At 40.1% G+C, this 24,852-nt stretch overlaps 2 protein-coding genes across 5 annotated transcripts; one reads left to right on the plus strand and one right to left on the minus strand.

The window, feature by feature from the left end:
* Positions 1-1,259: 1,259 nt before the first annotated feature.
* Positions 1,260-18,780, minus strand: POLR3G (RNA polymerase III subunit G). 4 transcript variants are annotated; one of them, XM_051782693.1, is made up of 10 exons: positions 18,744-18,780; positions 15,973-16,095; positions 12,945-13,074; positions 7,787-7,849; positions 7,047-7,097; positions 3,986-4,053; positions 3,031-3,159; positions 2,670-2,740; positions 2,431-2,577; positions 1,260-2,296 (listed from the first exon to the last, which is right to left on the minus strand). In XM_051782693.1, the coding sequence occupies exons 2-9, from the start codon at positions 16,084-16,086 to the stop codon at positions 2,478-2,480; spliced, it is 726 nt and encodes a 241-aa protein (XP_051638653.1). In that variant the 5' UTR covers positions 16,087-16,095; positions 18,744-18,780; the 3' UTR covers positions 1,260-2,296; positions 2,431-2,477. The 4 variants fall into 4 exon arrangements, 3 of the variants coding, with proteins under 3 accessions (XP_051638653.1, XP_051638654.1, XP_051638656.1); XR_007903736.1 differs by lacking the exon at positions 2,670-2,740; XM_051782694.1 differs by lacking the exon at positions 2,670-2,740 and having other exon boundaries at positions 1,260-2,577.
* A 563-nt stretch (positions 18,781-19,343) lies between these two features.
* Positions 19,344-23,544, plus strand: MBLAC2 (metallo-beta-lactamase domain containing 2). The gene is made up of 2 exons (XM_051782689.1): positions 19,344-19,857; positions 21,504-23,544. The coding sequence occupies exons 1-2, from the start codon at positions 19,413-19,415 to the stop codon at positions 21,890-21,892; spliced, it is 834 nt and encodes a 277-aa protein (XP_051638649.1). The 5' UTR covers positions 19,344-19,412; the 3' UTR covers positions 21,893-23,544.
* Positions 23,545-24,852: the final 1,308 nt, after the last annotated feature.

Genomic DNA, 24,852 nt, shown 5'->3' on the forward strand with positions numbered 1-24,852 from the left:
TGTATGATCTAAAATAAAAATCCTTGGCTAGCAAGCATTTTGTTGGCAGTAGCTGCATATAGCATTTACATCTAGCATACCGTAACTGCAGCCTTAATGGTTTATCCTGTTCATGCCTTGTAAACTTGGAACTTTTCCGCATAAGTTTCTGAGAACTTGTAAATTCCCAGAAGTAGATATGAAAAATTAAGGTAGAGACCAGTGAAATTCTTAGATGGTGATATGACTACACACGGAAAGCAATCTTCTTCTTCTGTACTGTAAATACAGGATTTGAATAGATGCCTGTCAAAAATCTGAAGTCTGCCAACAACCAAAGAACAGTTTCATTGTCATTATGGTCTTGCAATAAATTCTAAGCGATCAGAAAATCAGCTTCTAAAAAGAGTTGCACCTCTTGAAGAGCACAATCTCACTGCTCTTTAAAAGTGCCTTAGCACAGAGCTGTGTCCTTGCAGAACTTGACATGTACCTAAGCAATGGCCTTATTTGCCATTGTTAAACCAGTCGTAGAGGGCCCAGCCTAAGACTTTGCAGTTCCCTCTGGAGGACAGTGACTACAGTTTACCTTTCAAAGGTCTCAAAAAGACCTGATTTTTGCTAGAGTAGTATTTCTCAACAGGGCAGCAGGGAGGCAGTTGTCTCATCCACTAGCAGTATGATGGGTGGAGGAAGTCATTGGTCCTCAAGAACTACTGTCTGCTATCAGGATACAGGAAGGAGTCTCACTGTTCACCCTGCATGGGGCAAACAGCCAGCAGCAGCAGTTACAGTTATGGCAAGTGAATTTAGTTTTCAGCATGCTTACTTCATTCACATCTTCTATCTCTGTTTTGTATATCACCCACAAGAAGCAGGCACACCTAACTGCTGACATGTGTGATGTTAAAAAAAACTGAAAGAATGTATTTCCTATGCAATGCAGTAGAATCTTTATTAAACATTTGTAGTCAATAAACACTTCAAAATAAAAGTGGTATACCTCTGAGGTGTGACCTGCATAGCATTTAAGTTTAATTTCCTTTACATATGATACGTATTTTATCAGAACATTTAAAAGCTACACCTTAAGGACTAAATTCTTACTGCATATAGAAGTGCACAGAATAATGCAGAACTGTTTCCGAGTCAAGTGAGGTGAAGTACTGCTTGACAGAATGCCAGACATGCAAGGAAAACTACTGTAGTTTCCTTTGCTGATAAAAAGAATTGGTTTTGTTTAAAACTTTTCATTAGAGCCAGTAACAGCACTAGTTAACAGGAACATGTTTTAAGAAAGTAAAAAAAAAAAAAAAATCCAAAAAAAACCCCAAAAACAAAACCCAAAAAACTACAACAATCAATAGTAATGTAATTACACTGACCAATAATATTTTGTACCATCAAAAGATGACACAAAGAATGCACTGTTACTGTATTCAAACTCAGTAATAAATTTTCAAAACTTCAGCTTTTGTTCTTAAATAAAATTGATGTTTCCAAACATTCTGGTTTTGCTATTCTTAGCATTCTCCCCTTGCTTTTCTAATTAAAACCTCATGCATTAAAATACTGCACCACATTCTTTTCTTACATTTTTGGGTTTTATTTTCTATTGATTTGCTGTCCGTTTCTGTCTTGTTTGTTCTGTAGGAAGTAAACAAATGCATTAACAATTACATAGATACATGTCATCTCCCTTCTCACTTAACAGCTCTGTGAGGTAAGAAAGACTGTAACAGGCAGAGAAACTGAGGCAAAGGACTGAAATTTTCACTAACTTGTGAAACCGGGATTTTGTAATTTCCTAACTTCTGCCATATATTCTTTTTAAATCAAATTGTCCTTAATTATGACTTAAGGTGATTCATAAAGGTAATGTAATACATTTTACCAAAATACTAAAGGCAATGTATTCTTCTAACTACAGTAATGGCTTTTCAAATTACTGTCATATTGTTTGTCTATATTTCTAAGGTTTTTTCAAGTCAGTTTATATTAAAGTGCTTAGTCATCAATTATTTCTAGTCACCTGAACTCAGAAGTTACATAAGCTTCTTCAGAGAAGTCAGCTGCCAAATGCAAGCAGTTTATGTCCATAAAGGTCATATCTCTTTTACTGCAGTCATCAAGAATTTCATGACTGGTTTCAAGATTTCACTGCTGAGGCACAGAACTGACTAGTGCAAATGCTTAGGCACAATTTCAAGTAAAATGCATACATTCTTTTTCTGTGCAGAGGTGACACAATGGCATATAGCTTACTCCATCAGGAGGCATTCCAGAAGACCTTAAAAAGGCGCACATCTGCAAAACACTTGGCAAAAGAACAAAACAAAGGATCTCATATCCTCTCTTACAGCATAATACAATTAAACTCCAATGTGGTTTTGGAGAGTGTGTTTAAAACCAATGGAGCTAAAGCATTAGGTCTGTTGATATTCAGCCTACCTCCAGAATTCTACTTCAAGTAGTGTAAGGCTTGAGCAGTGTAGCACCTAGCAACCACAGTTAGTATGTTGCTTCATCCATATTGTCATCACTGCCAGCACCAAAGTCATCTCCATCGTCAAAATAGGAGGAAATGTAGTCATTTTCCTAAACCAATTGAAGAAAAAAATCTATCATTTTATCTGTGGAGAAGACAATTTATAAAAGAAACATCCTTTAAACTGCACTTGAGTGCCCACCTTTTAAAACAGTAGTAGATTTTATTTTCTTGGCAAAGAAAAAGGAAAATACTGCAATGAAGTTCTGATACCTATGAAAGAAGAGGCATCACTGTTTTAGTGATGAAAAAGAGTAATTGCATGTATTGATTGTGGCAGGACACATTCCTGTGTGCAAGATCTTTTCTCGGAGCTCTTTGTGAATAATAAGTCTAAAACACCCATTTAAATGAACTACAACAAAATAGAGTGCAACAAAGATCATTAATGTAATAATGCCTCCCACAACAACTCTCCCTTGGCATCTGAGAAGCTAGGGACATTTCTTTGGCTTCCAGCCAATACAGTACTCAATGTATAAAGAGGAAAACTAACATTATACCTCTTCATGTTCCTCTTCATCATATTCATCTGGTTCTTCTGCTTCTTCATCATCTTCACCTTCTTTGTCTTTTGTTTTGTCTTTCTCATCTTCAGATTTTTCTTCTTCATCATCCTTCTTTTCCAACTCCTGTCATAAGGCAATCTGCTTTACAAGGTAATCCCATATTACAGCGAAAGCAATTCATAATACCAAAATATTAAGCTGCAGTTAACAGCAAGATAGCATAACAATGCTGTGAAAATGCTGACATTTAAACCAATATGATGTGAAGCACAGGAACTTCATACAGACTTGGTCAAGCATCAGCCATCGCACTTAAAGGCTAAAAAAGCATGGCTTGTGTTACAGACTGAGATGATGATTTCCCTTTACCATCCACTTCGAGCACAGTTGACAGAAGAAGGCCATGTCATTAATTGATAAAGCAATACAATATACTCTATGTAATAATATAACTGCACCAAACAACTGATGGATCACTACAAGAAAAAATACAAAGGTGTTCCACCTTTAAGCTTCCCATTCCCACATGGCGAGTAATTGCCTGCAAAAGAGAGGTTTCTCTTTCTGTGTTTCTTCCCTCTCAACTTACTAAATTGTTTAAGTTCTCACATCAGTAGAATGGTGAAACAGCAATAGATTTAAAAGCTCTGGCACCAGTTTCTCCTTCAGTAAGCTCCAACAGTAGCTCTGCTGTTCACATTAGTCTGTATTGCTACCCAGTGAAGAGCAACTGGTTGTTGTGTTCAGGTACAAACAGGAGCTATCCAGGCTCTATCCTTACTCTAACTCTTGTGCCACCACAGTGCAGAATAGCTGCCTGCCAGAGTAACATGCCAAGGCCAGAATAAAGGCTGTTCTGGTTATTTCATTTGTACCAAAAAACATACTAGGTTTCATTTTCCTTCAGCAATCTCTAGTGTACAATTTAGAAAGAGTATGCACATCTTACCTCAATTTTTTTTATCACATCCAGATTACTTTTAGGCTCAAAGTTTTTTGCCTGTTTTGATTTTGCACCTGGTGAAATAAAATACATCACTATTATTTTTTTAATACGGAAAGCACAAATTCTTTTGTTTTACTTGGTTTTACATGCTTACATGTTGAGTATGCCAGGGAAATCCTATACTGGCTGTATTAAAATTACTTTAGACTTTGAGCTACATCATTCATAGAAGTGTAAGTGCCTGGTTTATGTAAGACATGCCTAGAAGGCCAATCTGAAATTCAGTTTGAACAAGTAGTTGACCAAAGGTTTGGCTAAAGTATGATGTCCAGCTTCACAAAAGACTTGTCAACTACCTGCTCACAATATGTTATGAAACTAGAACAAAATCTCACTTGTTATTTTTCATCATCTTGAAAAGATAGAAATTCATTGTTACTAATTTATACAACACAGTAATGACAGCTGGGTGTTTCAAATAAGTAGATTTAAAAAAAGGAACACAACAGTTCATTAGCTGTAACACAGAAGGCATGGTTACTGTAGCTACATGGCTCTTGGGCCATAGCTGGCTCTCATCCAATGAGTCCACAGAATGTATTTGCACCTAGCCCCCTGATTCATGAACATAATCTTTACCAGGTTACTCCCTGATTAATTATATGGTGGAGCAAAGGTCAAAAATAGCATTCCATACACCCAGGTAAGAGATACCTGAATTGCAGCACCCTGTATCAAAGTTGCCCAAATACCAGCCTAATACTCAAGGAAGCAGAACCCTGAGAACTGCTGAGCAAACAACTGTATTTTGTCAAAAGCATTTGCCATAGGTAACACTGAATTTATTTCAGTGTTTTGCCTAGGAAACAATTATGTGACTAAAGCACTGCAAAGAGCTGAGGGGAGTCAATCTGCTCTGTAAAATATGAACAACATCAAAGCAAACACATCCAGAATGAAGTAGGCTTTTAAGGAAAACAAGTGTCAAGTGCAATTCAGAATTATCATCTCTGCACAAACTCCTGCAGGCTTTTAGATTAAATGCAGATAGAACAGACATGTAAGATTTGTCTTTAAATGCCAAGCATCTTTAGCCCTTATCATGAAATTAGAGATACTGACCAATCTTTAGTAGAACTTCAAGTGAAATAGTTCTCTACATCATATACCTTAGAGGGGCAAGGGAATACAATCTAATCTGACTTCCAAATACCCACTCTCGAAGTACTTGGGCTAAAATGCATGTACCTGATTGCTATATACATATGCATATGGCTGGCCTACAATGTCATCTGAACCCAGTCAGCACCTTTTTTTTTTCTTTTTTTTTCTTTTTCCTTTTGTTTATTTTTTTGTTTTGTTTGCAGGCAGTGCTGGTATCTAGAATACTGTGTTCCATAGCCCAGGGTCAGTGTGGGAGAGATATGGAATTTTATCCAAAGTTTTGTCACTAAGAAGGCAGGTGGTCAGATCTTTGGTTAAAACATTCAGGGAAACTAGAAAGAGGAAGGGAGAGACGTGTAAAAATAAAGCTGTCCCTGTACATGCAACTGTGTAGGGATCCCCAGACCACTCCTGCATATTACAATGGGGAATGGTAGGAAGTCTGGCTGAATTTCTGTGCAAATTCTCTTGACTCACTCACCTTTGTTCCACAAGGGTTAAAGTGTCACCTAAGTCAGCTGTCCTCAAAATACAAGCAAGATATGTACCAGGAGGGCTGATGTGTCACTGACCAGCTACATACAAATGTCCTGAGTCATATAACTTTTGTATGCCCTCTGTATCAACAGAATTCCCCCAAAAAACTAAACCACATAGTTTTTGCTTTCGAGGGAGGCTGTTTTTTAATCCAATCAAATTCTGATGACCACCTGATCTCTTTGCCATTATAGCCATGTAGGAAAATATACTTTTAAGAGCCAATAGAGAAACTGGCACTAAAGAAAGAGGAAAGATCCCACAGTGAGCAGTGATTTTCTCTTAATCATAATATTTTTTAAACAAGGATTAATAGTTATTTATTATTTCATTGATCTTGGGGAGCTACCTATTGTGCATGGGCTTACAAAAGCCAGTGGTTTCCTCTTGTCGGGGGGAAAAAAGTAGGTATATTCTGGTCCCACCTTTAGAGATTTTGCAAATAAGTATTTGATTTTCAGTTGAATCTTACAGTTTACCTTTAGTACCATGCTTCTCAATGACATTATTAAAAGGAACAAAGCTTCCAGTTGAGCCAGTCTTTGTCACTACTGCACATTTCCATTTCTTTTTCTATTATACCCTTGAACTGAAAAATGCCACATGAGGGACTTGGACAAAAAAAATAAGAAAATATAAAATTATATATAAATAGATGGCTAGATACAGGAGCCCAAGTGTTATTTCACATCATCAGAACAACAGCTTTCTATAGGGAACTTAAAAAAAAATCATGCACACTAGAAAATGCTTTGAAACAAATGATGCTGTGTAACAAAATCTTTTTTCCTAAAAGAACAGCCAATACCAGCTCCAACTGCTGTTGAAGGATCTGGTTCATAATTCTGCAGAAGAAAGCTGAAAACAGACAAAAAAGGTAAAAACAGGGAAAACAGAAAACAACCGACATTAAACCACATATAAAAGGCTTAAAAAAAAAGCAAAACTCAACCAAATAATAAATAACTGAGAAACCAAAATATAAAGGAAATCTGAACAGCCAGTTACTTATTGAATAGAGGGGTGAGTATTGATTAAGATACAAGCTTTCAAAATAAAAAGGCTTGTGTTTTTGTTTTTTTTTTTAATTTTTCACTGCTACATGTATAGTGAAATACCTCCATATAGGAGTCAGGAAAGGAAGATAAATCTGTACAAATAAGTTAAAACATCCTATAAAAACAAAGCAAAAACCACAAAAGGCAGGCAGACTAGTAAATTATTTAGAAAAAAATCTGCCAAAAGACCTGATTATTTGGACTAATTAACATTTCTACAATATTTTTTCCTCTAACCAGCTCCAGTATGTCTTCTGTCTCTCAATTAGTGAGTATTATTTGCTTCTTAAAAATATATAATGTACCTTTTTTGGTTGTCTTCTTTGGTTTCATCTCTCTTGGGAGTCTTCTCCAATCTGTACAGAAAATAGTTCTAATATAGAAAAATGATGATTTACTGCAGTAATCCTCTCCCTGTAACTCACCAAGGAAAGAAACAGGCCCCTGTTGTTCTTGATCCTATTTACATGGATGCCGAAATGTCTTAGCATACAACAGTTTTAGGGAATTCTAGCTGTAATTTAAATCGAGGAACTGGATTCAAGACTGTCATTTCCCCCACATAATGACAACTGGCCTCTATCCCAAAGAGACAAGTTCAGCCATTCCAGTGGCCCATGGGCCCTTCAATTTACATTATGTAATTAAGTTTGCAGTAGTGAGCTATACAGGTATGACTACCCATGACAGACATCAGGTTGGGTTACTTTTAGTAACATCAGTGTTTGCTCCCAGTTCAAAACTGGTATCTGTGTGGTGAGTCAGGAAAAAGAAAAACTGAAGTCAGAGCTGAAGCTTGCATTTTTGCTGCAAATCAGTTGTTACAACTCAGTAAATAAATAAGATCAGATTTTTCCCCCTTTTTTTTCTGACAAAACAATACTTGCCTTGATCTGAAAACATGCAAAGGACAATAACTCTCAACAAGAAACACATGACTTGGTAAGGATTTTCATACTTTTTTATTGCTTGAAAAATCATGAATCAAACACTTAAAAGAACAGAACATTTCACAGATCAACAGAAAATTAGCCTCAGATGCTACCTGGAATCCATGTTTTCTGCTCCTTTTCACTGTCCTGGTACTTTTGACTGTACCTCTCAATTGCTATAGAGAAGGATACAAAGAGTTATTGACTTCAACTGATTTAACAGGCAATCCAGACATAGTCCTTGATATTTTCCTGTAACTAAACATACAGTGTATTTTTTTATTACCACATTGAACACTTTCTTGTTGAAGAACATAAAAAAAAAAAAATAAAAAAAATAAAAACAAACAAAAAAAGCACTCCAAAATTATTATAATTTATGCTTTTATCCTTGAAAAGCATGAAATTATAAAATGAAGATTTAATAAGGGAAACTAGGTTGAAACATCAAATGTAACACTAACTGTTATACTCCTCAAGATTTTCACAATCAAACCTTTGCTACAAAACCAGTCAGTGACATTTAATACCCTTATGTTAATCATCCAGAATTCCCAGTTCTCAAAAGGCTGTGTCTCAGTCTGATCATCACCTTTCAAGACTTTCAGTACTTCTGCACTGGAAAAGCTTTGCATCCCATCCTAAATAGCAGCAACACACTTTAATCCATTACTGTACAATCCAGTACAAGAACTAAACCGAGAAATGCATCATAAGTGGTCATACAATGTAAGCACATCTACTTATATTGAAAAAACCTCTTACTTAAAATCTGAAATGACAAAAGCAATATCAAAACTTTAGTATTTTTAAATCAGTCCCCTTTTTACTTACCGAATTACCATGCAAAACTGCAAAATCCACTTCATGCAAACTTAGTGAGTCCGATTGCACTAATAACCCGTTATTCAAACATTTCTGTGGGTATTGTACAAAAAATAGTAACTGAGACAGCCTTTGACCTTTGGAGTTAAACACTTCTAACATAGAATCATAGAATGGTTTGGGTTGGAAGAGGATCTCGAAGATCACCTAGGGCCATGGGCAGGGGCACCTTCAACTATACCAGAGCCCTAACCAACCTGGCCTTGAACACTTCCAGGGATGGGGCATCCACCAACTTCCCTGGGCAACCTCTTTCAGTGCCTCACCATCCTCACAGTAAAAAATCTTTTCCTTATATCTATGAAACCTGCTCTGCTTCAATTGGAAGCCATTTCCCCTTGTCCTGTCACTACATGCTATCATAAATAGTCTTGCCCCATCTTTCCTGTAAGTTCCTTCAGATACTGGAAGGCTACAGTAAAGTCATCCCGAAGCCTTCTATTTTCCAGGCCGAACTATCCCAATTCTCTCAGCCTTTCCTCATAGGAGAACTGCTCCATCCCTCTGATCATCTTGGTGTTCTCCCCTAGACTTGCTCCAACGGGTCCATATCCTTCCTGTGCTGGGACCCCAGAGCTGGATGCAGCACTGCAGGTGGGGTTTCACCAGAGCAGAGCAGAGGGACAAAATCACCTCCCTTGACCTGCTGCCCACACTGCTTTGGATGCAGCCCAGGACATGTTTGGCTTTCTGGGCTGTGAGTGCACATTGATGGCTCATTTCCAGCCTCTCACCCACCAGCACCCCCAAATCCTTCCTGGCAGGGTTGCTCTTGATCCATTCATCCCCCAGCCTGTGTTGACACTGGGGGTTGCCCCAACCCACGTGCAGCAGCTTGCACTTTGTCTATTAAACCTCATGAGATTCCCATGGGCCCACTTCTTGAGCCTGTCTAGGTTCCTCAGGATGGCATCCTGTTCTTCAGATATCTGCTCAGCCGGGAGAAAGAAAATATCATAAATGAAGCTTAATTTTAAACTTAGTTAAGATGAGGGCAAGCAGAAAACCTTCTTATAACTGTTCAAGAAAGAGCCTGCATTTAAAATAACAGGGGCATTCACAGATGCTGTAGGAAACTGTCAGCAAAGAGAGGAAAATAAGCCAGTAGTTTCGATTTCAGCTCAAGGCTCTTTAGTGAATACTACCATCAGTACAAAAAATCATTGACTGACTCACACCTCTCACAACTAATGAATTCATTCAAAGCCACTGCCAAGGTGGCAGTCACCCAGTCATAGCAGATATACCTAAAGGAAAAATATGAATGATTAATAGCTAATTTAATGAGGAAAATAAAGAACTTTCTATAGAATATGCCTACTATTCACTCAACATGAGCAGTGAAATGAATGATGAAAATCTATTCTACATGGTACACTAACACATCAAATTTGACAGGTAGCATTATACGGAGCTTTTGTTTACTACCTGAATAAGGAGACAGATAGCTACATCCCAACTAATTAAAATGTTTCCCTTCTTGCACTTTCAAGGACCATTTGGCTCAGAGATGTTGTGCTGAGGGTTTAAAACAATCCAGTCACTCTTGTAGCAAAGCCAATTTATGAAGTTCTTGCCTACAGTCCCCCTCCTGCCTCCTCTTAGTTCTACCAGATGTTTTAAATGAAATAAAGTGGAGCAAACAGCTGTAAACCAGGTAACAGAAAAGATCAGTTAAAAACAGTCTATTCTGGGGGATAAATGCAATTTTCTTAAAACTAGGCCACTTCTGCCAGAGTGCAGTCCCAGAAACAACTGCACACTATGACTGATATGAAAACAAGCTTTTTAAACTGCAGACCACTCCTGATGTAATTATACCGCATCCCTCAGATGCAGCATTTTTGTACGACTTATGATTTAATAAAAAGTTACCTCAACTTACCAACTTACCCTTGGTAAGGGTAAGATGATGAGATGATGAGAACATTCAGAGCATTATTTCAGTCTGTCAAGTGGTCTACCCGCTTTCTCTGCAATTTCCAATTTTGATATTAAAAACCAGTATTCCAAGCTGGTAGTTCTACTAAGGAACAAAGTAAGAGAGAGAGAGATCTCTCCATTCTGAAAGAAGGTTGCAGAAACAAAGATGATTTTGAGGTGATCAGTAAGAACAATTACATAAGGCAAAGTTGGAAAAGAGAGATAACATTTTCTCATAAAGCAGCAGGCTCCTTGGAAATAACCCTGACTGGCTCTCAGGCATACCAGTTTCCTGGTTTGTGCCTCTAATGGAAATAGCAAACTTCAAGCCTGAAGAAGATCAAAAGCACAGCAAGCCTCTAGTGAAATGAGAATCCAAACTGATTGAAATTTGTTTACTCAGAAGATGAAAGAGAAGATGTGTGTTATAGGTTAGAAATCCAGGAGGGGGGAATTTTTCTTCCCCCTGCCCCCACTGTAGGAAAGACGGAGTTTGAATGGAAAGAGAGGTGATTAGCGTTACAAAAGGTCTAGCCAGCTGAGCTGCATTCCTAACGAATGGCCCATTGGAGGCTGGGGGAAGGTAGGGAGGAGTTTTGGGGGGTTGCTTGGACTCCTTAGAAGGGAGAAGTCAGTTTTTGGCTGAGCTCTTGCTCTGCGACGGAGACGGGGGTCTTGCATGCGTGCTTTTGGAGAGAAGGCCTGGAGGCCGGGCTTTCTGGCTTCCCGCCCTGGTCAGCCCTGACTGCTGGCCTCGACTTGCAGGCAGGCTGTCTTTGTCTCCATCCCGGACCTGCTGCGTTCTCATCAGAGAGTTTTTGTGCTCACTGGGAGAAGAAAGGAGGAGCCTTGGGACACCGTCATCTGAGGACAACAGTGAGTTCCATGGGGGTGGACTGTTTTCCTTTCCCCCTTCTCCCATTGGGGGAAGGGTCCCCATTTTCTTTTCGGCTCCTCCCACGACCCCAGACCCCCCCCAGACCCCTCCCCTCATGGTGACCGCCAGAGCCCGACAGCGCCCCCTGCAGGCCAACACCGAGCACTGCAGGCTCTGCTCCTCCAGTGACCCAACAGCGCCCCCTGCCGGCCGGGACTGGAACTGCGCTAAGGACAGAGAAGTGTTCATTCAGACTTTTTTGTTTGTTTGTTTGTTTTCTAGGACTACTGTCTCGGGTTTTTGTGTTCTGTTACTGTTCTTGCCAACATACATATATCTTTTAATAAAGGGTTGTTATTTCTTCTGTTTTTTCCACACTTCCTCGATTAAAGCCCCTTAATTTTGAATTTACAATTGCTGAGAGAGAGGAGTTTGGTTTGTCTCATAACTCATCCTCTTTAGCAAACATTCCAGTCTCTTCAAACTGAGACAATGTGATAATAGAGTCATTTAGAGTTCTTATCTCATCATAAAGGGATCTAGAAACAAGGATCAGATCTGTTCTTGCCTCATAACCAGTTTTATGTGGCTGCACTGTCAGGGTCCACCCTGGTCTGCACTTGTGCTGCATTAGAGCTGTGTCCCAGTGGTTGCTGGCTTCCAGCTGCATGTCAGAGGAAATACTCTGCCTTTTGTGAACCACAACGTCAGTCTGGCAGTGTATTCACTGCTCACACTGTAGGGCACTGCTCCATTTTATACTGGGCTTTAGTACCAGAACAAGTGGACAATGAATAAGGTGTGTTATTCAGTGTAACAGTCAAGGTCTAATAAAAAAAACTGCACAGTCTCAAAACCATCTAGAATTCACCACTACACCATGAACAGAAATTAACAAAATTCAGAAGGGATTACACTAGGCACCTCTATGTCAATATTTAATTACATGCAAGCAAAAGAAATTCTGAGATCAAGCAGAATAAGATCAAGATCTGGCTTCTAATCCAGCTCTGCTTCTGGTGCAAACCTCAGTAAATCACTTATCTTCACCTCAGTCTTCACATTTCCAGTGACTTGTCAGTAACATGTACTAATATTTCCTGAATGAACTTAGGGGGGAAAAAAAGCTGAGTACCTTTTAGAATGTTCATCCATTAAATATAACATTGATTATTTTGAGTATATCTTTACACAATGAAAGCTGAATTTCAAGACTAGTATTTACTATGGATTTATTTGCTCTAATGCAAAATTTTGTGGCATTTTAACAGGTAGAAATGCCTATTGCACTCGCATAGGCTAGCATATAATTGAAAAGACTGCATGTAGTTGGTCTAAATGTTTCTTACTGTATAACAAATGGAGTAGATGTTTCATACCTTTCTTTTTCAACAGTAGTTGCTTTCCAGTTATAGCACTTGTGGATGTCACCCATGATTTCAATAAGTGTAAAAGCAGAAAAATTCCCTATTATTTAAAGTTGCTATTTTTTCTTCCTCAGTATGAAACTCATCTTCAACACATGCATTTCCCTATATCGGCCTTCCCAGAATAGTAACTAAAGATATAATAAAAAGCTCACAAACCTTGATGTTCTTCTTCTACTGTCAAAAAGTACGGCATTCTTTTCATAGTTCCTCTAAGATCTTGTTTTAAGGCCAACATGTAGTCTTCATCTTCTCCTGTTTTCAGAGGCACTGGCTTATTGTCTGTACTCTGTACAAATCATGTTTATTATATATAAGGTCTTGATATCCACCAAATACACAGGTACACTAACAAAAGCTACAATAAACACAGCTAATAAAAGAAGAATGCAACTATGTATTACACTACTTCACAAGTATACTATATTGCATTCTGACATGCACAGTAACTATGTTTACATCTAAATTTTTACCTTATATAACTTGACTGTCTCTTTCTGCAAAAATGTATCAAGAAATCAATGACTGTGAAATAGTCACTCATAGTCATCCTGACTAGCCAAAAGCAGTTTTTCTCACTAACCTTAGTCAGAAACCATTTCTTCTCTCTTCATTCATAGTGCTGGCCTTAACCACTTCTAAAACAGTGTTTTAACTACATTAAGTATGATTTCTGAATACCATGGACACCTTTTCCATGACTATTGTCATGGGAATACGTAGTGTTGTCATACAACCAGGTAGTACACAGGCCCTCACACAATTCAGTTTCTGTCAGCTGAACTTAAATGAATTGTCAAGGCTTGGATTTTTTTGGGTTTGTATTTTCTTGGGTAGGGAGTTTTTTGGTTGTTGGTTGGTTGGCTTTTTTGTTTGGTTGGTTTGGTTTTTGGGGTTTTTTTGTGTGTGTTTTTTGGGGTTTTTTTGTGATGTTTGGTTTGGTTTCGTTTTTGGTTTTTGTTTTAACTATGAATCTTGACATTGGGAAAGATAAATACACAAAAATAGTTTAAAAATATCAAGAATCCTAAAGACAGAATTACACAACGGGTGTTGTTTCTCTCACATGACAAATGGTGCACAATAAATACCTGAGTGTTAGGTTGCAGAGCAGAAAGTCCTATCACAAGTCCCAGAGCTGGGCCACGAAAGGAGTTTACTGCTTACAGCTATATTTATTAGCAACAGTTCACTACTTCAAATTATTTCAGTGTCAGTCAACAGCTGTAACACACTTTTGGTCATTGACCCATCATTGAATTTTTTATTGACCCTAGTTATACAACTGGGTTAACTCTGATTTTCTTAAATGGCACTAGATTTGCCCTGAGAAGTTTAGCTTGCTTCTGAAACTTTCTTCACAGAAGGAAGATGTGGGAGGCAATTGAGCTGTGGACAGCTTGGGCCCTTGGAGATGTGAAGTTGTGAAGGAATGTAAACAACAAAAATGAGAAAGTGGACAGGGAGGATGAAGCTGTTGGGCAGCTGTGATAGCCAGAGTGACCCTGAGCTGCAGAAACTATAGAGCAGCCAATCTTAAGATGGGTATGTAGTAAGGGTACCAATGGTGGTGAAATACACTGGCTAGGGGAGACTATAAATTGGCCATGTTTGTATGAAATAAAGGCTTTTCTGTGTGACATCCCAGTGTGGTGTTCATCCTGACAATGACAGGAAGAAAGCATTTTTAACTTATCCATGGTATACATTACATATACTGGTGCTAATAATTCTCCTACAAGGCTAACTGTAACTCAGAACCTGCAGATTATACAGAATTCAGATGGCACAGAACTGCGCTATCAAGCAACTGCAACATTCACATTAGAAACAGTTACAGATGATTTAGTAATATGAAATCACAGCTTAATTGTAATGCTGGACTAAGAGGATAAACAGCATCTGGTTCCGTAAGTCAAAGCCTTGTGTAAGAAAACTATTCAGAGAAATCTCAGCGTAGCACCAATTTTATGTAAAACTTGCAAGTTCTGTATCATAGCACATGAGATTGCAAAAAATTTCATGCACTTCGATCAAATCCTGACATAAATGATAAATTCTCTTATATAAAACTGCAACATTGTAAGACTACTTTTCTGCCTCAAAATAGTCCAAGCTTCCCTGCACAGCAAAACACAGTCAGAAAATGCTCTTTCTTCCCCTTTAATTTTCAAATACATCCCAAATGCCAAAACTCAATTAAGCTTCCTTAATTATACAATTAAATTAAATTAATTTCAGATGAATTTAGGTATCCAGTGTTACCACTACTGTAATGTCCAGAAAACCAAATCATGATGAGGACTTCAACACGCTAACAGCTTGCAAGCAATCTAGTTAAATATATAACGTAATAACATAAATAAATAATAACAACAGTTAGCAAAGGCACAGGAATTAGCAATAAGAAAAATAGTGACTTCTATTAAATACTTCAAAACTGCTTGGGGTTGTTCATATATGTCCTAGTTAGGACAGCTGAGATCAGTTCATCATGGTGGGTGTAACCCAAAACTGTATTCTATAGCCTTCCATGTCATTTCCCAGAAACTAGACTATTGTTGTCGATAGACTATTCGCACCCTCTGCCCATAGAGCCTGACTCCTCAGGCTATAAACTAGGTGTTAAGAGGCCTGTGAGATAGGAGGATGTTTCTGTCCTCGCACCCTTTGTGAAACTCCCCGCCCTGAGGGGAGCACCAAGCATTCCTGCCTGAACTGGAGGATATATAATCTTGGAGTTTTGGAACATTTTTCAGCCCACTCGTGGGATCCAGAGGAAGGCTGCATCTCATCGCTCTCAACCAGACTTAGACCACCACTGGACTGCAATCACCACTTTTGGCCAGACTGCAGCAGCTCTCCCACCAGCAGGTTCTTCCCCTCTCCCTTTACTTTGGACTCAAGCGGGGCCCGAGGAACACCACTTTGTTCAGGCCCCAGGGTACTGGGTTATACATTTGGGTTTTGTGGGTTGAGACCAATTGTTTGTTTGTATGATTGTACTTAATGTATTATTTTAATAAATTGTTATTCGGACTTATAATCTCTCCTCTGAGTTGAGTTCATTTCCCCTGCTGGTTAACTCTTAAACCAGCACAATATATTTCATTATGTTACTTAAACACAAGTGTGAACACACTTTACCTGAACACAGAATGTGTTCCACAGTACTGGCTGTACTTACTGGAAATGGTGGTGGAGGCTTACAGATGACATCAGGTAGAGCTGCACCGTTACCAAATCCAATAGCCTCAATGTTGAAGGTAAACGAAGCACGTCCTCTACCTGACCCAGCCATTTGGAGGTACTGAAAATATTACAGATTTTTAAACATACATATTTTCATTATGTGTTTCAAATTCATGTATATATTACCTAGAAAATTAATGTCTAACAAAGATCACAATCATTTTAAGATGAAAGATCATTTTTAAACAGGAAGCCATTTTCATAGGTTCTTCAACAGACCATAAATTTGGTACATGCCTAAAATCAGCTCCATTCCCTTATTTCTGCCAGCCACCTCTGCATGCCTGAAATTACCTCCCAGCCTAAGAGTTTTAAACTTTCTTCTTTTAAACCTTAGTTTCACTGTATTGAGTTTAATTAGAACCAGAAACAAAAGGGGGAATAAAGGTTTAACGACCCTGAACTTTATGTTAATACATTCTTTAATTTCTGATCTTTTTTCCAAAAACTAGTTTGTGTTTATCATTCATGACTTCTTCATCCTTAGATTGTTTTTTGTCCTTTATCTTAGTAACTAGTTTTGGGTCCTGATGAAGTGACACAGGCAAAGAGGCTTAAGGCAATCAAAAGGCATCAAAAGACTGCAGCAGGACTGCAAGCTAACTGCTGATAAAAGGAACTTGTTTCTAACTAAAATATTTAACAAAGGGTATAAAAGAAAAAGAGCCTGCAAAACATTTACAGTCATATCTCTCCACCTTCACTGGTTACACTGGTTACACCAACCTTCATCTCATTAATTGCATGACCCATGGGTTGGCAAGTAAAGCAATATATGAGATTGGGGTAAGATGTCAAGAAGTGTGATCCAAGAGAAGCTTGGATGGAGCAGTGTGCTACTGCTCACAGCCCAAGGCCACACAGAGATTAGTTCAAGGCCCCAGCCCGGAAATACCACACGCTATTTATCACTGACTGTAAGGTCACTGTACTGCACCTTGCTTAGTATGAACAGGTCTGTTCCATACCTACTGCTGTACCTGCATCATCATAACTAGTTCTCCCTAAACAAAAGCAGTGGCCTTTCTATTATATGCCAGTGAGAAACAGGTTGATGCCAGTTTTTTCCTACTTGTGATTTTCAAGAGAAATAAGCTCTGTTTGGATGAAACAAAATCACATTATGTACTTCCATGGCACTCTGCAGCACAGAATACTGTCTACAACTAAGCAGAGAGCCCTAAATAAATCATTTTTAGGAAAGAAAACAAAGCAAAAGCTAGGGCTAAGCATGTAATTAACTGGAATGTAAAAAAAAAAAAGGAAAATAAAAAAGAAGCAAACTCCTTTGAAAATAGGATGAAAAGCAAGATGTGAGCCTTGCAGAATGAAGAAAGATAAAAGATACAGTCAAGCCCCAAATGTGAGCAATTATATTATCTAAGTGTGTGTAGTGGGTTTCTGTGTCTGGGTTTTAGTAGCGGGGGGGGGCCTACAGGGGTGGCTTCTGTTAGAAGCTGCTAGAAGCTTCCCCTGACTTGTGGAGCCAATGCCAGCCAGTTCCAGGACAAACTTCCTGCCACTGGCCAAGGCCAAAACAATTAGGAGTAATAGTAACACCTCTGTGATAACATATTTAAGAACAGAAGGTTGTTGTGCAGAAAGAATTCCAGCCAGGGAAGAGTGGAGTGAAAACATGGGAACAACCGAGTAGACACCAAGGTCAGTGCAGAAGGAGGGGTAGGAGGTGCTCCAGGTGCCAGAGCTGAGGCCCCTGCAGCCCATGGAGGAGCCCATGCTGGAGCAGGGGGATGCATGAAGAAGGCTGTGACTCTGTGGGAGGCCCAAGATGGAGCAGGGTCCTGCCCGATACCTGCAGCCCGTGGAAAGGGAAGCCCACACTGGAGTAGGTTTTTCCTGGGTAGGACTTGTGGCCCCTGTGGGGGACCCACGTCAGTACAGCTCATTGGTGAAGGACTGCACCCCATGGAGGAGTGACCCACGGGACAGCAGTTTGGGAAGAACTGCTGCCCGAGGGATGGACTCACGATGGAGAGATCCATCAAGGATTGCCTCCCATGGGAGGGACCCCACAGAAGCAAGGGAAGGACTCCTCTCTCTGAGCGGTGGCAGAAACAACAGCTGACTGCAGCCCCCATTCCCTGTCCCCCTGTGCTGCTGGGGGGGAGGAGGGAGGACATGGAAGGAGGGGTGGGGGAAAGATGTTTTTAAGACTGTTTTATTTCTCACTCTTTGGCTCTTATCCTGTTAGTAATAAATTTGAGTCCAACAACAGAACAACACAACAAAATAAAAGTTGAGCTACCACAGAGAGAGGTGCTTTACATTAAATGTAGTGAATACAAAGGTTCATTTTTAAAATGCTGCTTTAAAATTAATTCTCAGTAAATTCCCTTGAAAAAGAGCATTAGTCTGATGAGAAGTAACAAGGTTTAAAACTAGCAGTATTTCAACTCCAAATTTTTACCCAAACTTGTGTTTTTTTCAAGCATACTGGCTTAGAAGGTTTATGTCTACTGCATAAATTGACAGTGACAGATGACCGGACAAATCGTGAAGGGAAAGTAAAGTTGAACAACTGAGCCACCAAGCATGACAAAGTTACAACTAGTGCTCTGGCTGCCACAAGGGATGTCTAATGGAGCACCTGGGGGCATTTTCATATTTATGGGTAGTTTGTGTGTCATTTACTCTGTAAATGAGAAGATTTTCAGATTTAAGCTTTTCAAACCTCTTCAAACTTACGTATTCAGTTTCTCGGGCACTCACTCAGGGGCAATCAATATCAGGCGGCTGGACGGACGGCAGCGGACGGGAGGAGGCTGAGCACTCCCACGGGTTCCCGGTATCGTCAGAACGAATCACCCGATTGTGTTTTGTGTATCGTAGACCCTTGCATTTCACAAGCAGATGCAATCAGTTGAAAGGAAGAGCATATACAGAAGAAAGGACCGAACTTTAGATGCTAAGTTTTTGTGAGTGTTTATTTTTTTTAATCAGACGTCCCTGAAGGTAAACGGGTTTGTCACGACGGTCACTAATCCCTACTGTGTGAGGATACACCTCTCGGCTCCTCTCCGTCCCTTTCCCGCTCCCGCTCCCCTCGCTGACCGCCCGCCACCCGCCGCCCCAACCTGTCAGGAGCCCCTGCAGGGCCCAGGGCGTTTTGGCTTTATCCCCCCACCCGAGGGCGGGTTTCAGACGCCTCCCCCGGGTACTGCCCCGGCAGGGAAGGGGATTCAACCCGCTCGCCCCCTCACGCCGCAGCCAAGCCCACCGACCCTTCAAGACTCCCCCGCTTCTCAACCTTCGCGCTCCGCCCGCCGCTGCCGCAGTGGGCCGGGTCGTGCCAGCCCCGCCCGCCGCCGGCGGAACGTTGGGGGTGCTCCGCCGCCGGTGAGCGGCGGCTGGGCCATGTCGGCGCTGGAGTGGTTCGCGCACAAGCCCCTGGGCGGCGGCATCTTCTGGATCCAGGAGCGCTTTTACGAGTCCGGCAACCGGGCCAACATCTGGCTGGTGCGCGGCTCGCAGCGGGACGTGGTGATCGACGCCGGGCTGGGGCTGCGCAGCCTGCCCGACTACCTGCGCGACTCCGGGCTGCTGGCGTCGGCCGAGGGCGCTGGGCCGCGGCCGCTGCTGGCCGTGGCCACGCACGTCCACTTCGACCACTCGGGTGGGCTGCAGCACTTCGAGGAGGTGGCGGTGCACAGCGCCGAGGCGGCCGCGCTGCTGCGCGGCGACAACTACGAGGCCGTGACGTGGCTGTCGGACCGGGAGGTGGCGCGGCCGCCGCGGCCCGGCTGGAGCGCGCGGCAGTTCCGCGTCCCGCCCGTGCGGCCCAGCCGCCTCCTGCAGGAAGGTGAGGAACCGGGAGCTCTGGTTAGCCACCCTGGAGCTGCGTCTCTGCCGCCCTGAGCGTCCTGCTTTACTCGGCTCCTCGTATAAAATAGTTAAACCGATGTGTTTTTTCACTCCCATCAACCTACAAGCCGCGGTCAGCAGGGACGAACGAGACGCGTAGTGGGTTAAACCTCGTTTCCAGCAGTTCTGAAAGTATTTGGCATCAGAGTGTTTTTGTTTGGTTGGTTTGGGGGTTTTTTCCCTTTTTTTTTTGGTTTGTTTGTTTTTTGGAGGGTGCTGGGTTGTTTGTTTTGGGGGGCTTTTTAGTTGTTTCTTTTTATTTGTTTGGGTGTTTTTTGTGGGTTTTGGTTTGGTTTTTTCTCCATTAGAATAAGAATCGCTCAACAGTGATTTAAGTGACTTGAGTACCACAGGTTTATCCTCAGGCTTCGAACAGTGTGTCACCGAGTCAATCGGATCTGGCGACCCTTATTTATAAGCTGCCAAGACACAGCAATGCAATTAACAGTTTCTTGAAATATGTACTGTGGATACAGTTTTTGTTCTACAGAATTTACAGGCATTTACGGAATTTTACGTGAATTATGTTAAACGTCTGTAAAAAGTGTCTTGTTACTGATGTAAGATTTACAGAAGTGGCTTGTTGCAGATCAAAGAAGCCATTTAGTCTTTCACAGGTGACAGGACTAGTTTTTTCCGCAACAAACCACCTAAACTGTACAATACAGTGCAGCAGAAGTTAAAGGATAGGTGTCTGACAGACAAGTGACACCTTTGGCTGGGAACTTACTCTCTTGGCTTTATTAGACCATCCGACATAGATGCTTGGAAAAGCAGAACTGAACTTACTGAAGGATTCAGTGAAGAGCTGATGTGACACTTAGCTGTAGTAAATCAACAGAAATTTAAGGCTTTTTTTCTTTAAAAGGAAGGGATTATTGAAATAATCTTGTGAAAGAGTAAGCATGTAAGTATCAACATAATATCAAAGTTTCTAAAATAATGTTCACTGAGACACGAGACTTTCTGCTGAAAGTATCAGTTCAGTGGTTGGTTTAATGAAAGTGAATTCACATTTAAACTGGCAAAAAATTACCTAATGTTAAGAAATGTCTATTTTTATATCTTATTGAATGAGATGAAGAAAGTGTGTGGAGGCCAGTCTTGGTTCTCCTCCAGCAGTTTATGTTCTTTCCTTTTGCCTTTCCTTTTGCCTAGAATGCAATTCTAGGTGATTTAAGTGAGGATAAAATGATAATAAATTGTAAAATACTTACTTTTTAAACTTTTCAAAGGAAACTCAGATGTGTTCTGTTTGTTTCCTGTTTTATTTTCTCTATTCCATTGCTTTTCACATTATTTAATTTATTAGAGTGGGAATAGATTCCATTAATACAGACCAAGCCTGTGTTAACTACTAGTATCATTGGAAAATACCTTTTTGTCAAGCATATCTTTCAGACACCTCTTTGGCACTCACCAGGAAAATAAATGCCCTGGTTCTGTTGTTGCAGATATTTATTATTTATAGATAGTGTTTATAATAGTATTTATGAATCTTTGCCTGTGGGTAGGTAGTTTTCCTCATGGTGTTTAATGAACATGATAAATTCATGTGTTTTCCTGTAACAAATCTGTTTGCAGGGGATGTGATCAGCCTTGGAGATCGACAGCTCACTGTCATGCACATGCCTGGTCATTCCAGGGGCAGTATTTGCTTACATGACAAGGACAGGAAGATTCTGTTCAGTGGGGACGTGGTGTATGATGGATCCATGATTGACTGGCTGCCCTACAGTAGAATCAGTGACTATGTTGCAAGCTGCCAGCGCCTTATGGAGTTAGTGGACAGAGGACTTGTGGAGAAGGTACTACCTGGGCACTTTAACATATTTGGGGCAGAAAGGCTGTACCGGTTAGCTTCCAACTACATCTCCCAGGCGGGAGTTTGTCACAAGATTTCTACCTGTGCCATGAGATCCATTGCGAGCATAGCACTTCGCATTACAAATTCGAGAATCACTTCTCAGTGACAGTCAGTTTTGTGTGATTTGTTACCTTCTGTAAAATGAAATGGCTTGTGAAAGCGTTGATACAAGCAAAAGCAGTATGCATTAGCAAAAAGATGGTAAATTGATACAGGTGAGCTGCAAAAATTCTCCTTATTTTTACCTACTTTATTTGTATTTTTATAAAAACTATGTAAGCTAGTAGCGTTAGCCAAAGCTACTTTTTGTTCTATTTTTTCAGGGCACTTTTGCACATGTATTGTGATTGAAATATGTTACTTTATTTTTGTTACAATTCTGACAGATGAATTTATGCCAAAATGGGAGGTTTGACATTCACACCTGAAACTTTGTTGATGTAGTACTAGGTTTGTGATTATTCATCAACTCCTGCTCAGGTTTTGCTAACAGAGCTCTTGCTAAGACCTAGCATATGCTGGAAGCAGCACCATTAGGACAAAGCAAGAGCAACACCTATGCAGGACTCAGTAGGCAGAAAGAGTACATGGGCCATCCCACAGCCATTGCCACTTGTGGAGTGGTGTTTGCTGCACCCCTCATCACTTGCATCTTTATCTTTGCAAAGTACCTGTCTTGCAGTTTCTTTAGAATACACTAACATACAGAAATTCTATAGACCAAACTTCCAAGCTGGAAGTCAGAGATACATCAGCTTATCTAAAAATTTTTTGGTGCAGGTCCAACAGCAGATGGACTTGTTGAGGCCTTCATGTTTCCTGGTGTGGTGCAAGGAACCAGCTGCACCAGGAGAGAGGAGCAAGCAGGAGCACTCTCACCATTAGCTAGGGAACTGTTTTGCTTGTATGTGTGTGAGTTAGGAATTAGAGAATTTGTGAACTCATGAATTAATGTGTTAGACTAGCCTCTACAAAGCAGATTGAGCCTTTTCTTGATGTGCTTATTTTTTTTTCTGATGAGCTCATAAAAATACTTATAGAATATGTTGGTTTGGAAGTTTGAGAGAACTGGACTGTGACAGGCTTAAAGGTTTTATTTGTGCTTAAGAGTATTTTTATGTGTCTGTATTGTAACTTGGTTGTTGATGATCTGTGTTAGGGGAAGGATGGAGGCTTTCACATGGCCTTGCTATATTTCAGGGTACTGCATGAAGCAGCTGGTTGACTTTGTTACCACGAAGTGAATGTAACTTGAACTGTTTACTGTTTGTGTCTGAAGTGTCTGTATCTGCACATGGTTTTTATGAAACGTAAAGTGTGTTGCATTTGAGTCTGTTCCAAAACAATGTTGAATACACTGAGAACTGCTAAACTAGATTGTAACTTGTTTATGAAAATTGAATGTGTGATATTTATAAGCTGTTGAAATGGTTAGTTTGTGCAATTATTCAAACAGTCTGTATATATTTAACTTTTCTAAAAGGACGCTGTCTGATGTTATTTTTGTACATAGACATATATATGTTCCTAGAAAGAGTGCAAATGTTTCTCCCAAAGTTTTGTGCAGTTTAGCCTTTTTTGTTTGGCTTTCACTTTAGCAGAAGCTTTTTCCCCCCATCATAGCCAATAGAAAGGGAGCCCAGAGTTTGGGCTCTGTCTAAGGCATGGCGGAGAGGAAGCTGATAGCCCTCTGAATAGGTGCAAATTCTGGTGAAAAAAGAAAAACAATTGCAAAATAAAAAACAGATCTGTCTAAAAGTGATGAAAGAGAATATGTTATGTAGTGCTTTTTCCCTTTCACAGATCACTACACTCCTGCCTTTACTGTCTGAATATATTCTTCACCAGGATTTGTACTGATTGGCTGTGATGTGCCTAGTTCTTGTTAGCAGTGCCTATCTCCAAGCTGAAGCAAAATTATGAGTGGGCGAGACGTGCAGAGATGCAGCACATGAAAGACCTGTTATCACTCAGATCACAGTCTCTTTTTTTTTTTTTTTGAGAAATCCATGTACATCAGTGTATGACATGAGGAGTATTTAGTGGGTAGATTTATGTCTTAAGACCAAGAGCATTTTATCTTGGCCTCAGCTGACCAGAGTAAAAAATATAAAAGGTTAGCCTAGAACAGGCTGAGGAAATACGTAGCACTAAAGCTTATGCTAGTTATCCAGAGGAAGCCATGATGTCACATGTTACCCAACAGTAACTGAATTCCTGCAAATTATCTATCTGCGGTGTAACAATAGTAATAATTGTGCTCTATGCTTTTGTGAAGGCTGTAGGAGCACTGGAGATAACCCTGTGCAGCATGGCAGACAGACAGAACTCTTGTGTCACAAAGCCTGCCAGTATGGATGTCAGTTGCTAAACTTTTGCAAACATTCATTAGGAGAGTGAGATCACTGAATTGGTATTCAGTATTATACCACTATAAATTTGTTTATTTCATCTAATATTAGAATCTCTGTAGCCAGATTTTACTGTATTGTACAGCCTGAGCTGCTATGAAAAGACGCATAGGCATGTAAATTCAAAAGGACAGATAACCTCCATCGTCTGTCGTTTGTGTTTAATTTTCTGCTCAGTATCTCTATTAGCTAAGATCTTTAAATGTCTAGATCACTGTCAAAATGCCGAAGTATATGTTCATAACCAGAATTGCCTGGACTTTTTTGTTTACCAAAATCTAGGGGATAATTTTCTAGCTCAGAAGTGAGCTTTACATGCACATAACCCAAAACAGAGCTTGTTAGTAAGCTGCTGCTATAATCCAAATGAAAGTAGTTTTTGAGGGTCAGTAAATTATTTTTTGTATTATAAGGAATTCACTACTAGATAAACGGTATGTCTTAACTAAAAAGGACTGTGATTATTTTTGTTAAGACTTAGGAAATTTTAGTCATAAGAGTTTGACAGTGGTCCTTTAACACTACTTGGAGTAAATATTTAAATCATGCATTGTAATTTTAAATATTGCAACATCTTAAGCATTTAGAACTGTGTTGCTTTCTTTGTAAAATCCAACTGTATGTTAATACAGTTTTCAGTAGACTGGGGAATTGA

This window comes from Manacus candei, unplaced genomic scaffold (genome assembly GCF_025592945.1).
Source record: "Manacus candei isolate 608988 ecotype Guabito, Panama unplaced genomic scaffold, ASM2559294v1 h1tg000016l, whole genome shotgun sequence".
Lineage (NCBI taxonomy): Eukaryota > Metazoa > Chordata > Aves > Passeriformes > Pipridae > Manacus > Manacus candei.

Bases quoted from the DNA above. Each gene is read 5' to 3' on its own strand.
- POLR3G (XM_051782693.1), bottom strand. From the start codon at position 16,086: ATGGCTGGGTCAGGTAGAGGACGTGCTTCGTTTACCTTCAACATTGAG. The intron at 7,098-7,786 runs GTAGCATCTGAG...TTTTCTGTACAG, and splicing joins GCAGAAAACATGGATTCCAG to ATTGGAGAAGACTCCCAAGA. The intron at 2,578-2,669 runs GTGGGCACTCAA...CAATTGGTTTAG, and splicing joins ATCTACTACTGTTTTAAAAG to GAAAATGACTACATTTCCTC.
- MBLAC2 (XM_051782689.1), top strand. From the start codon at position 19,413: ATGTCGGCGCTGGAGTGGTTCGCGCACAAGCCCCTGGGCGGCGGCATC. The intron at 19,858-21,503 runs GTGAGGAACCGG...ATCTGTTTGCAG, and splicing joins CAGCCGCCTCCTGCAGGAAG to GGGATGTGATCAGCCTTGGA.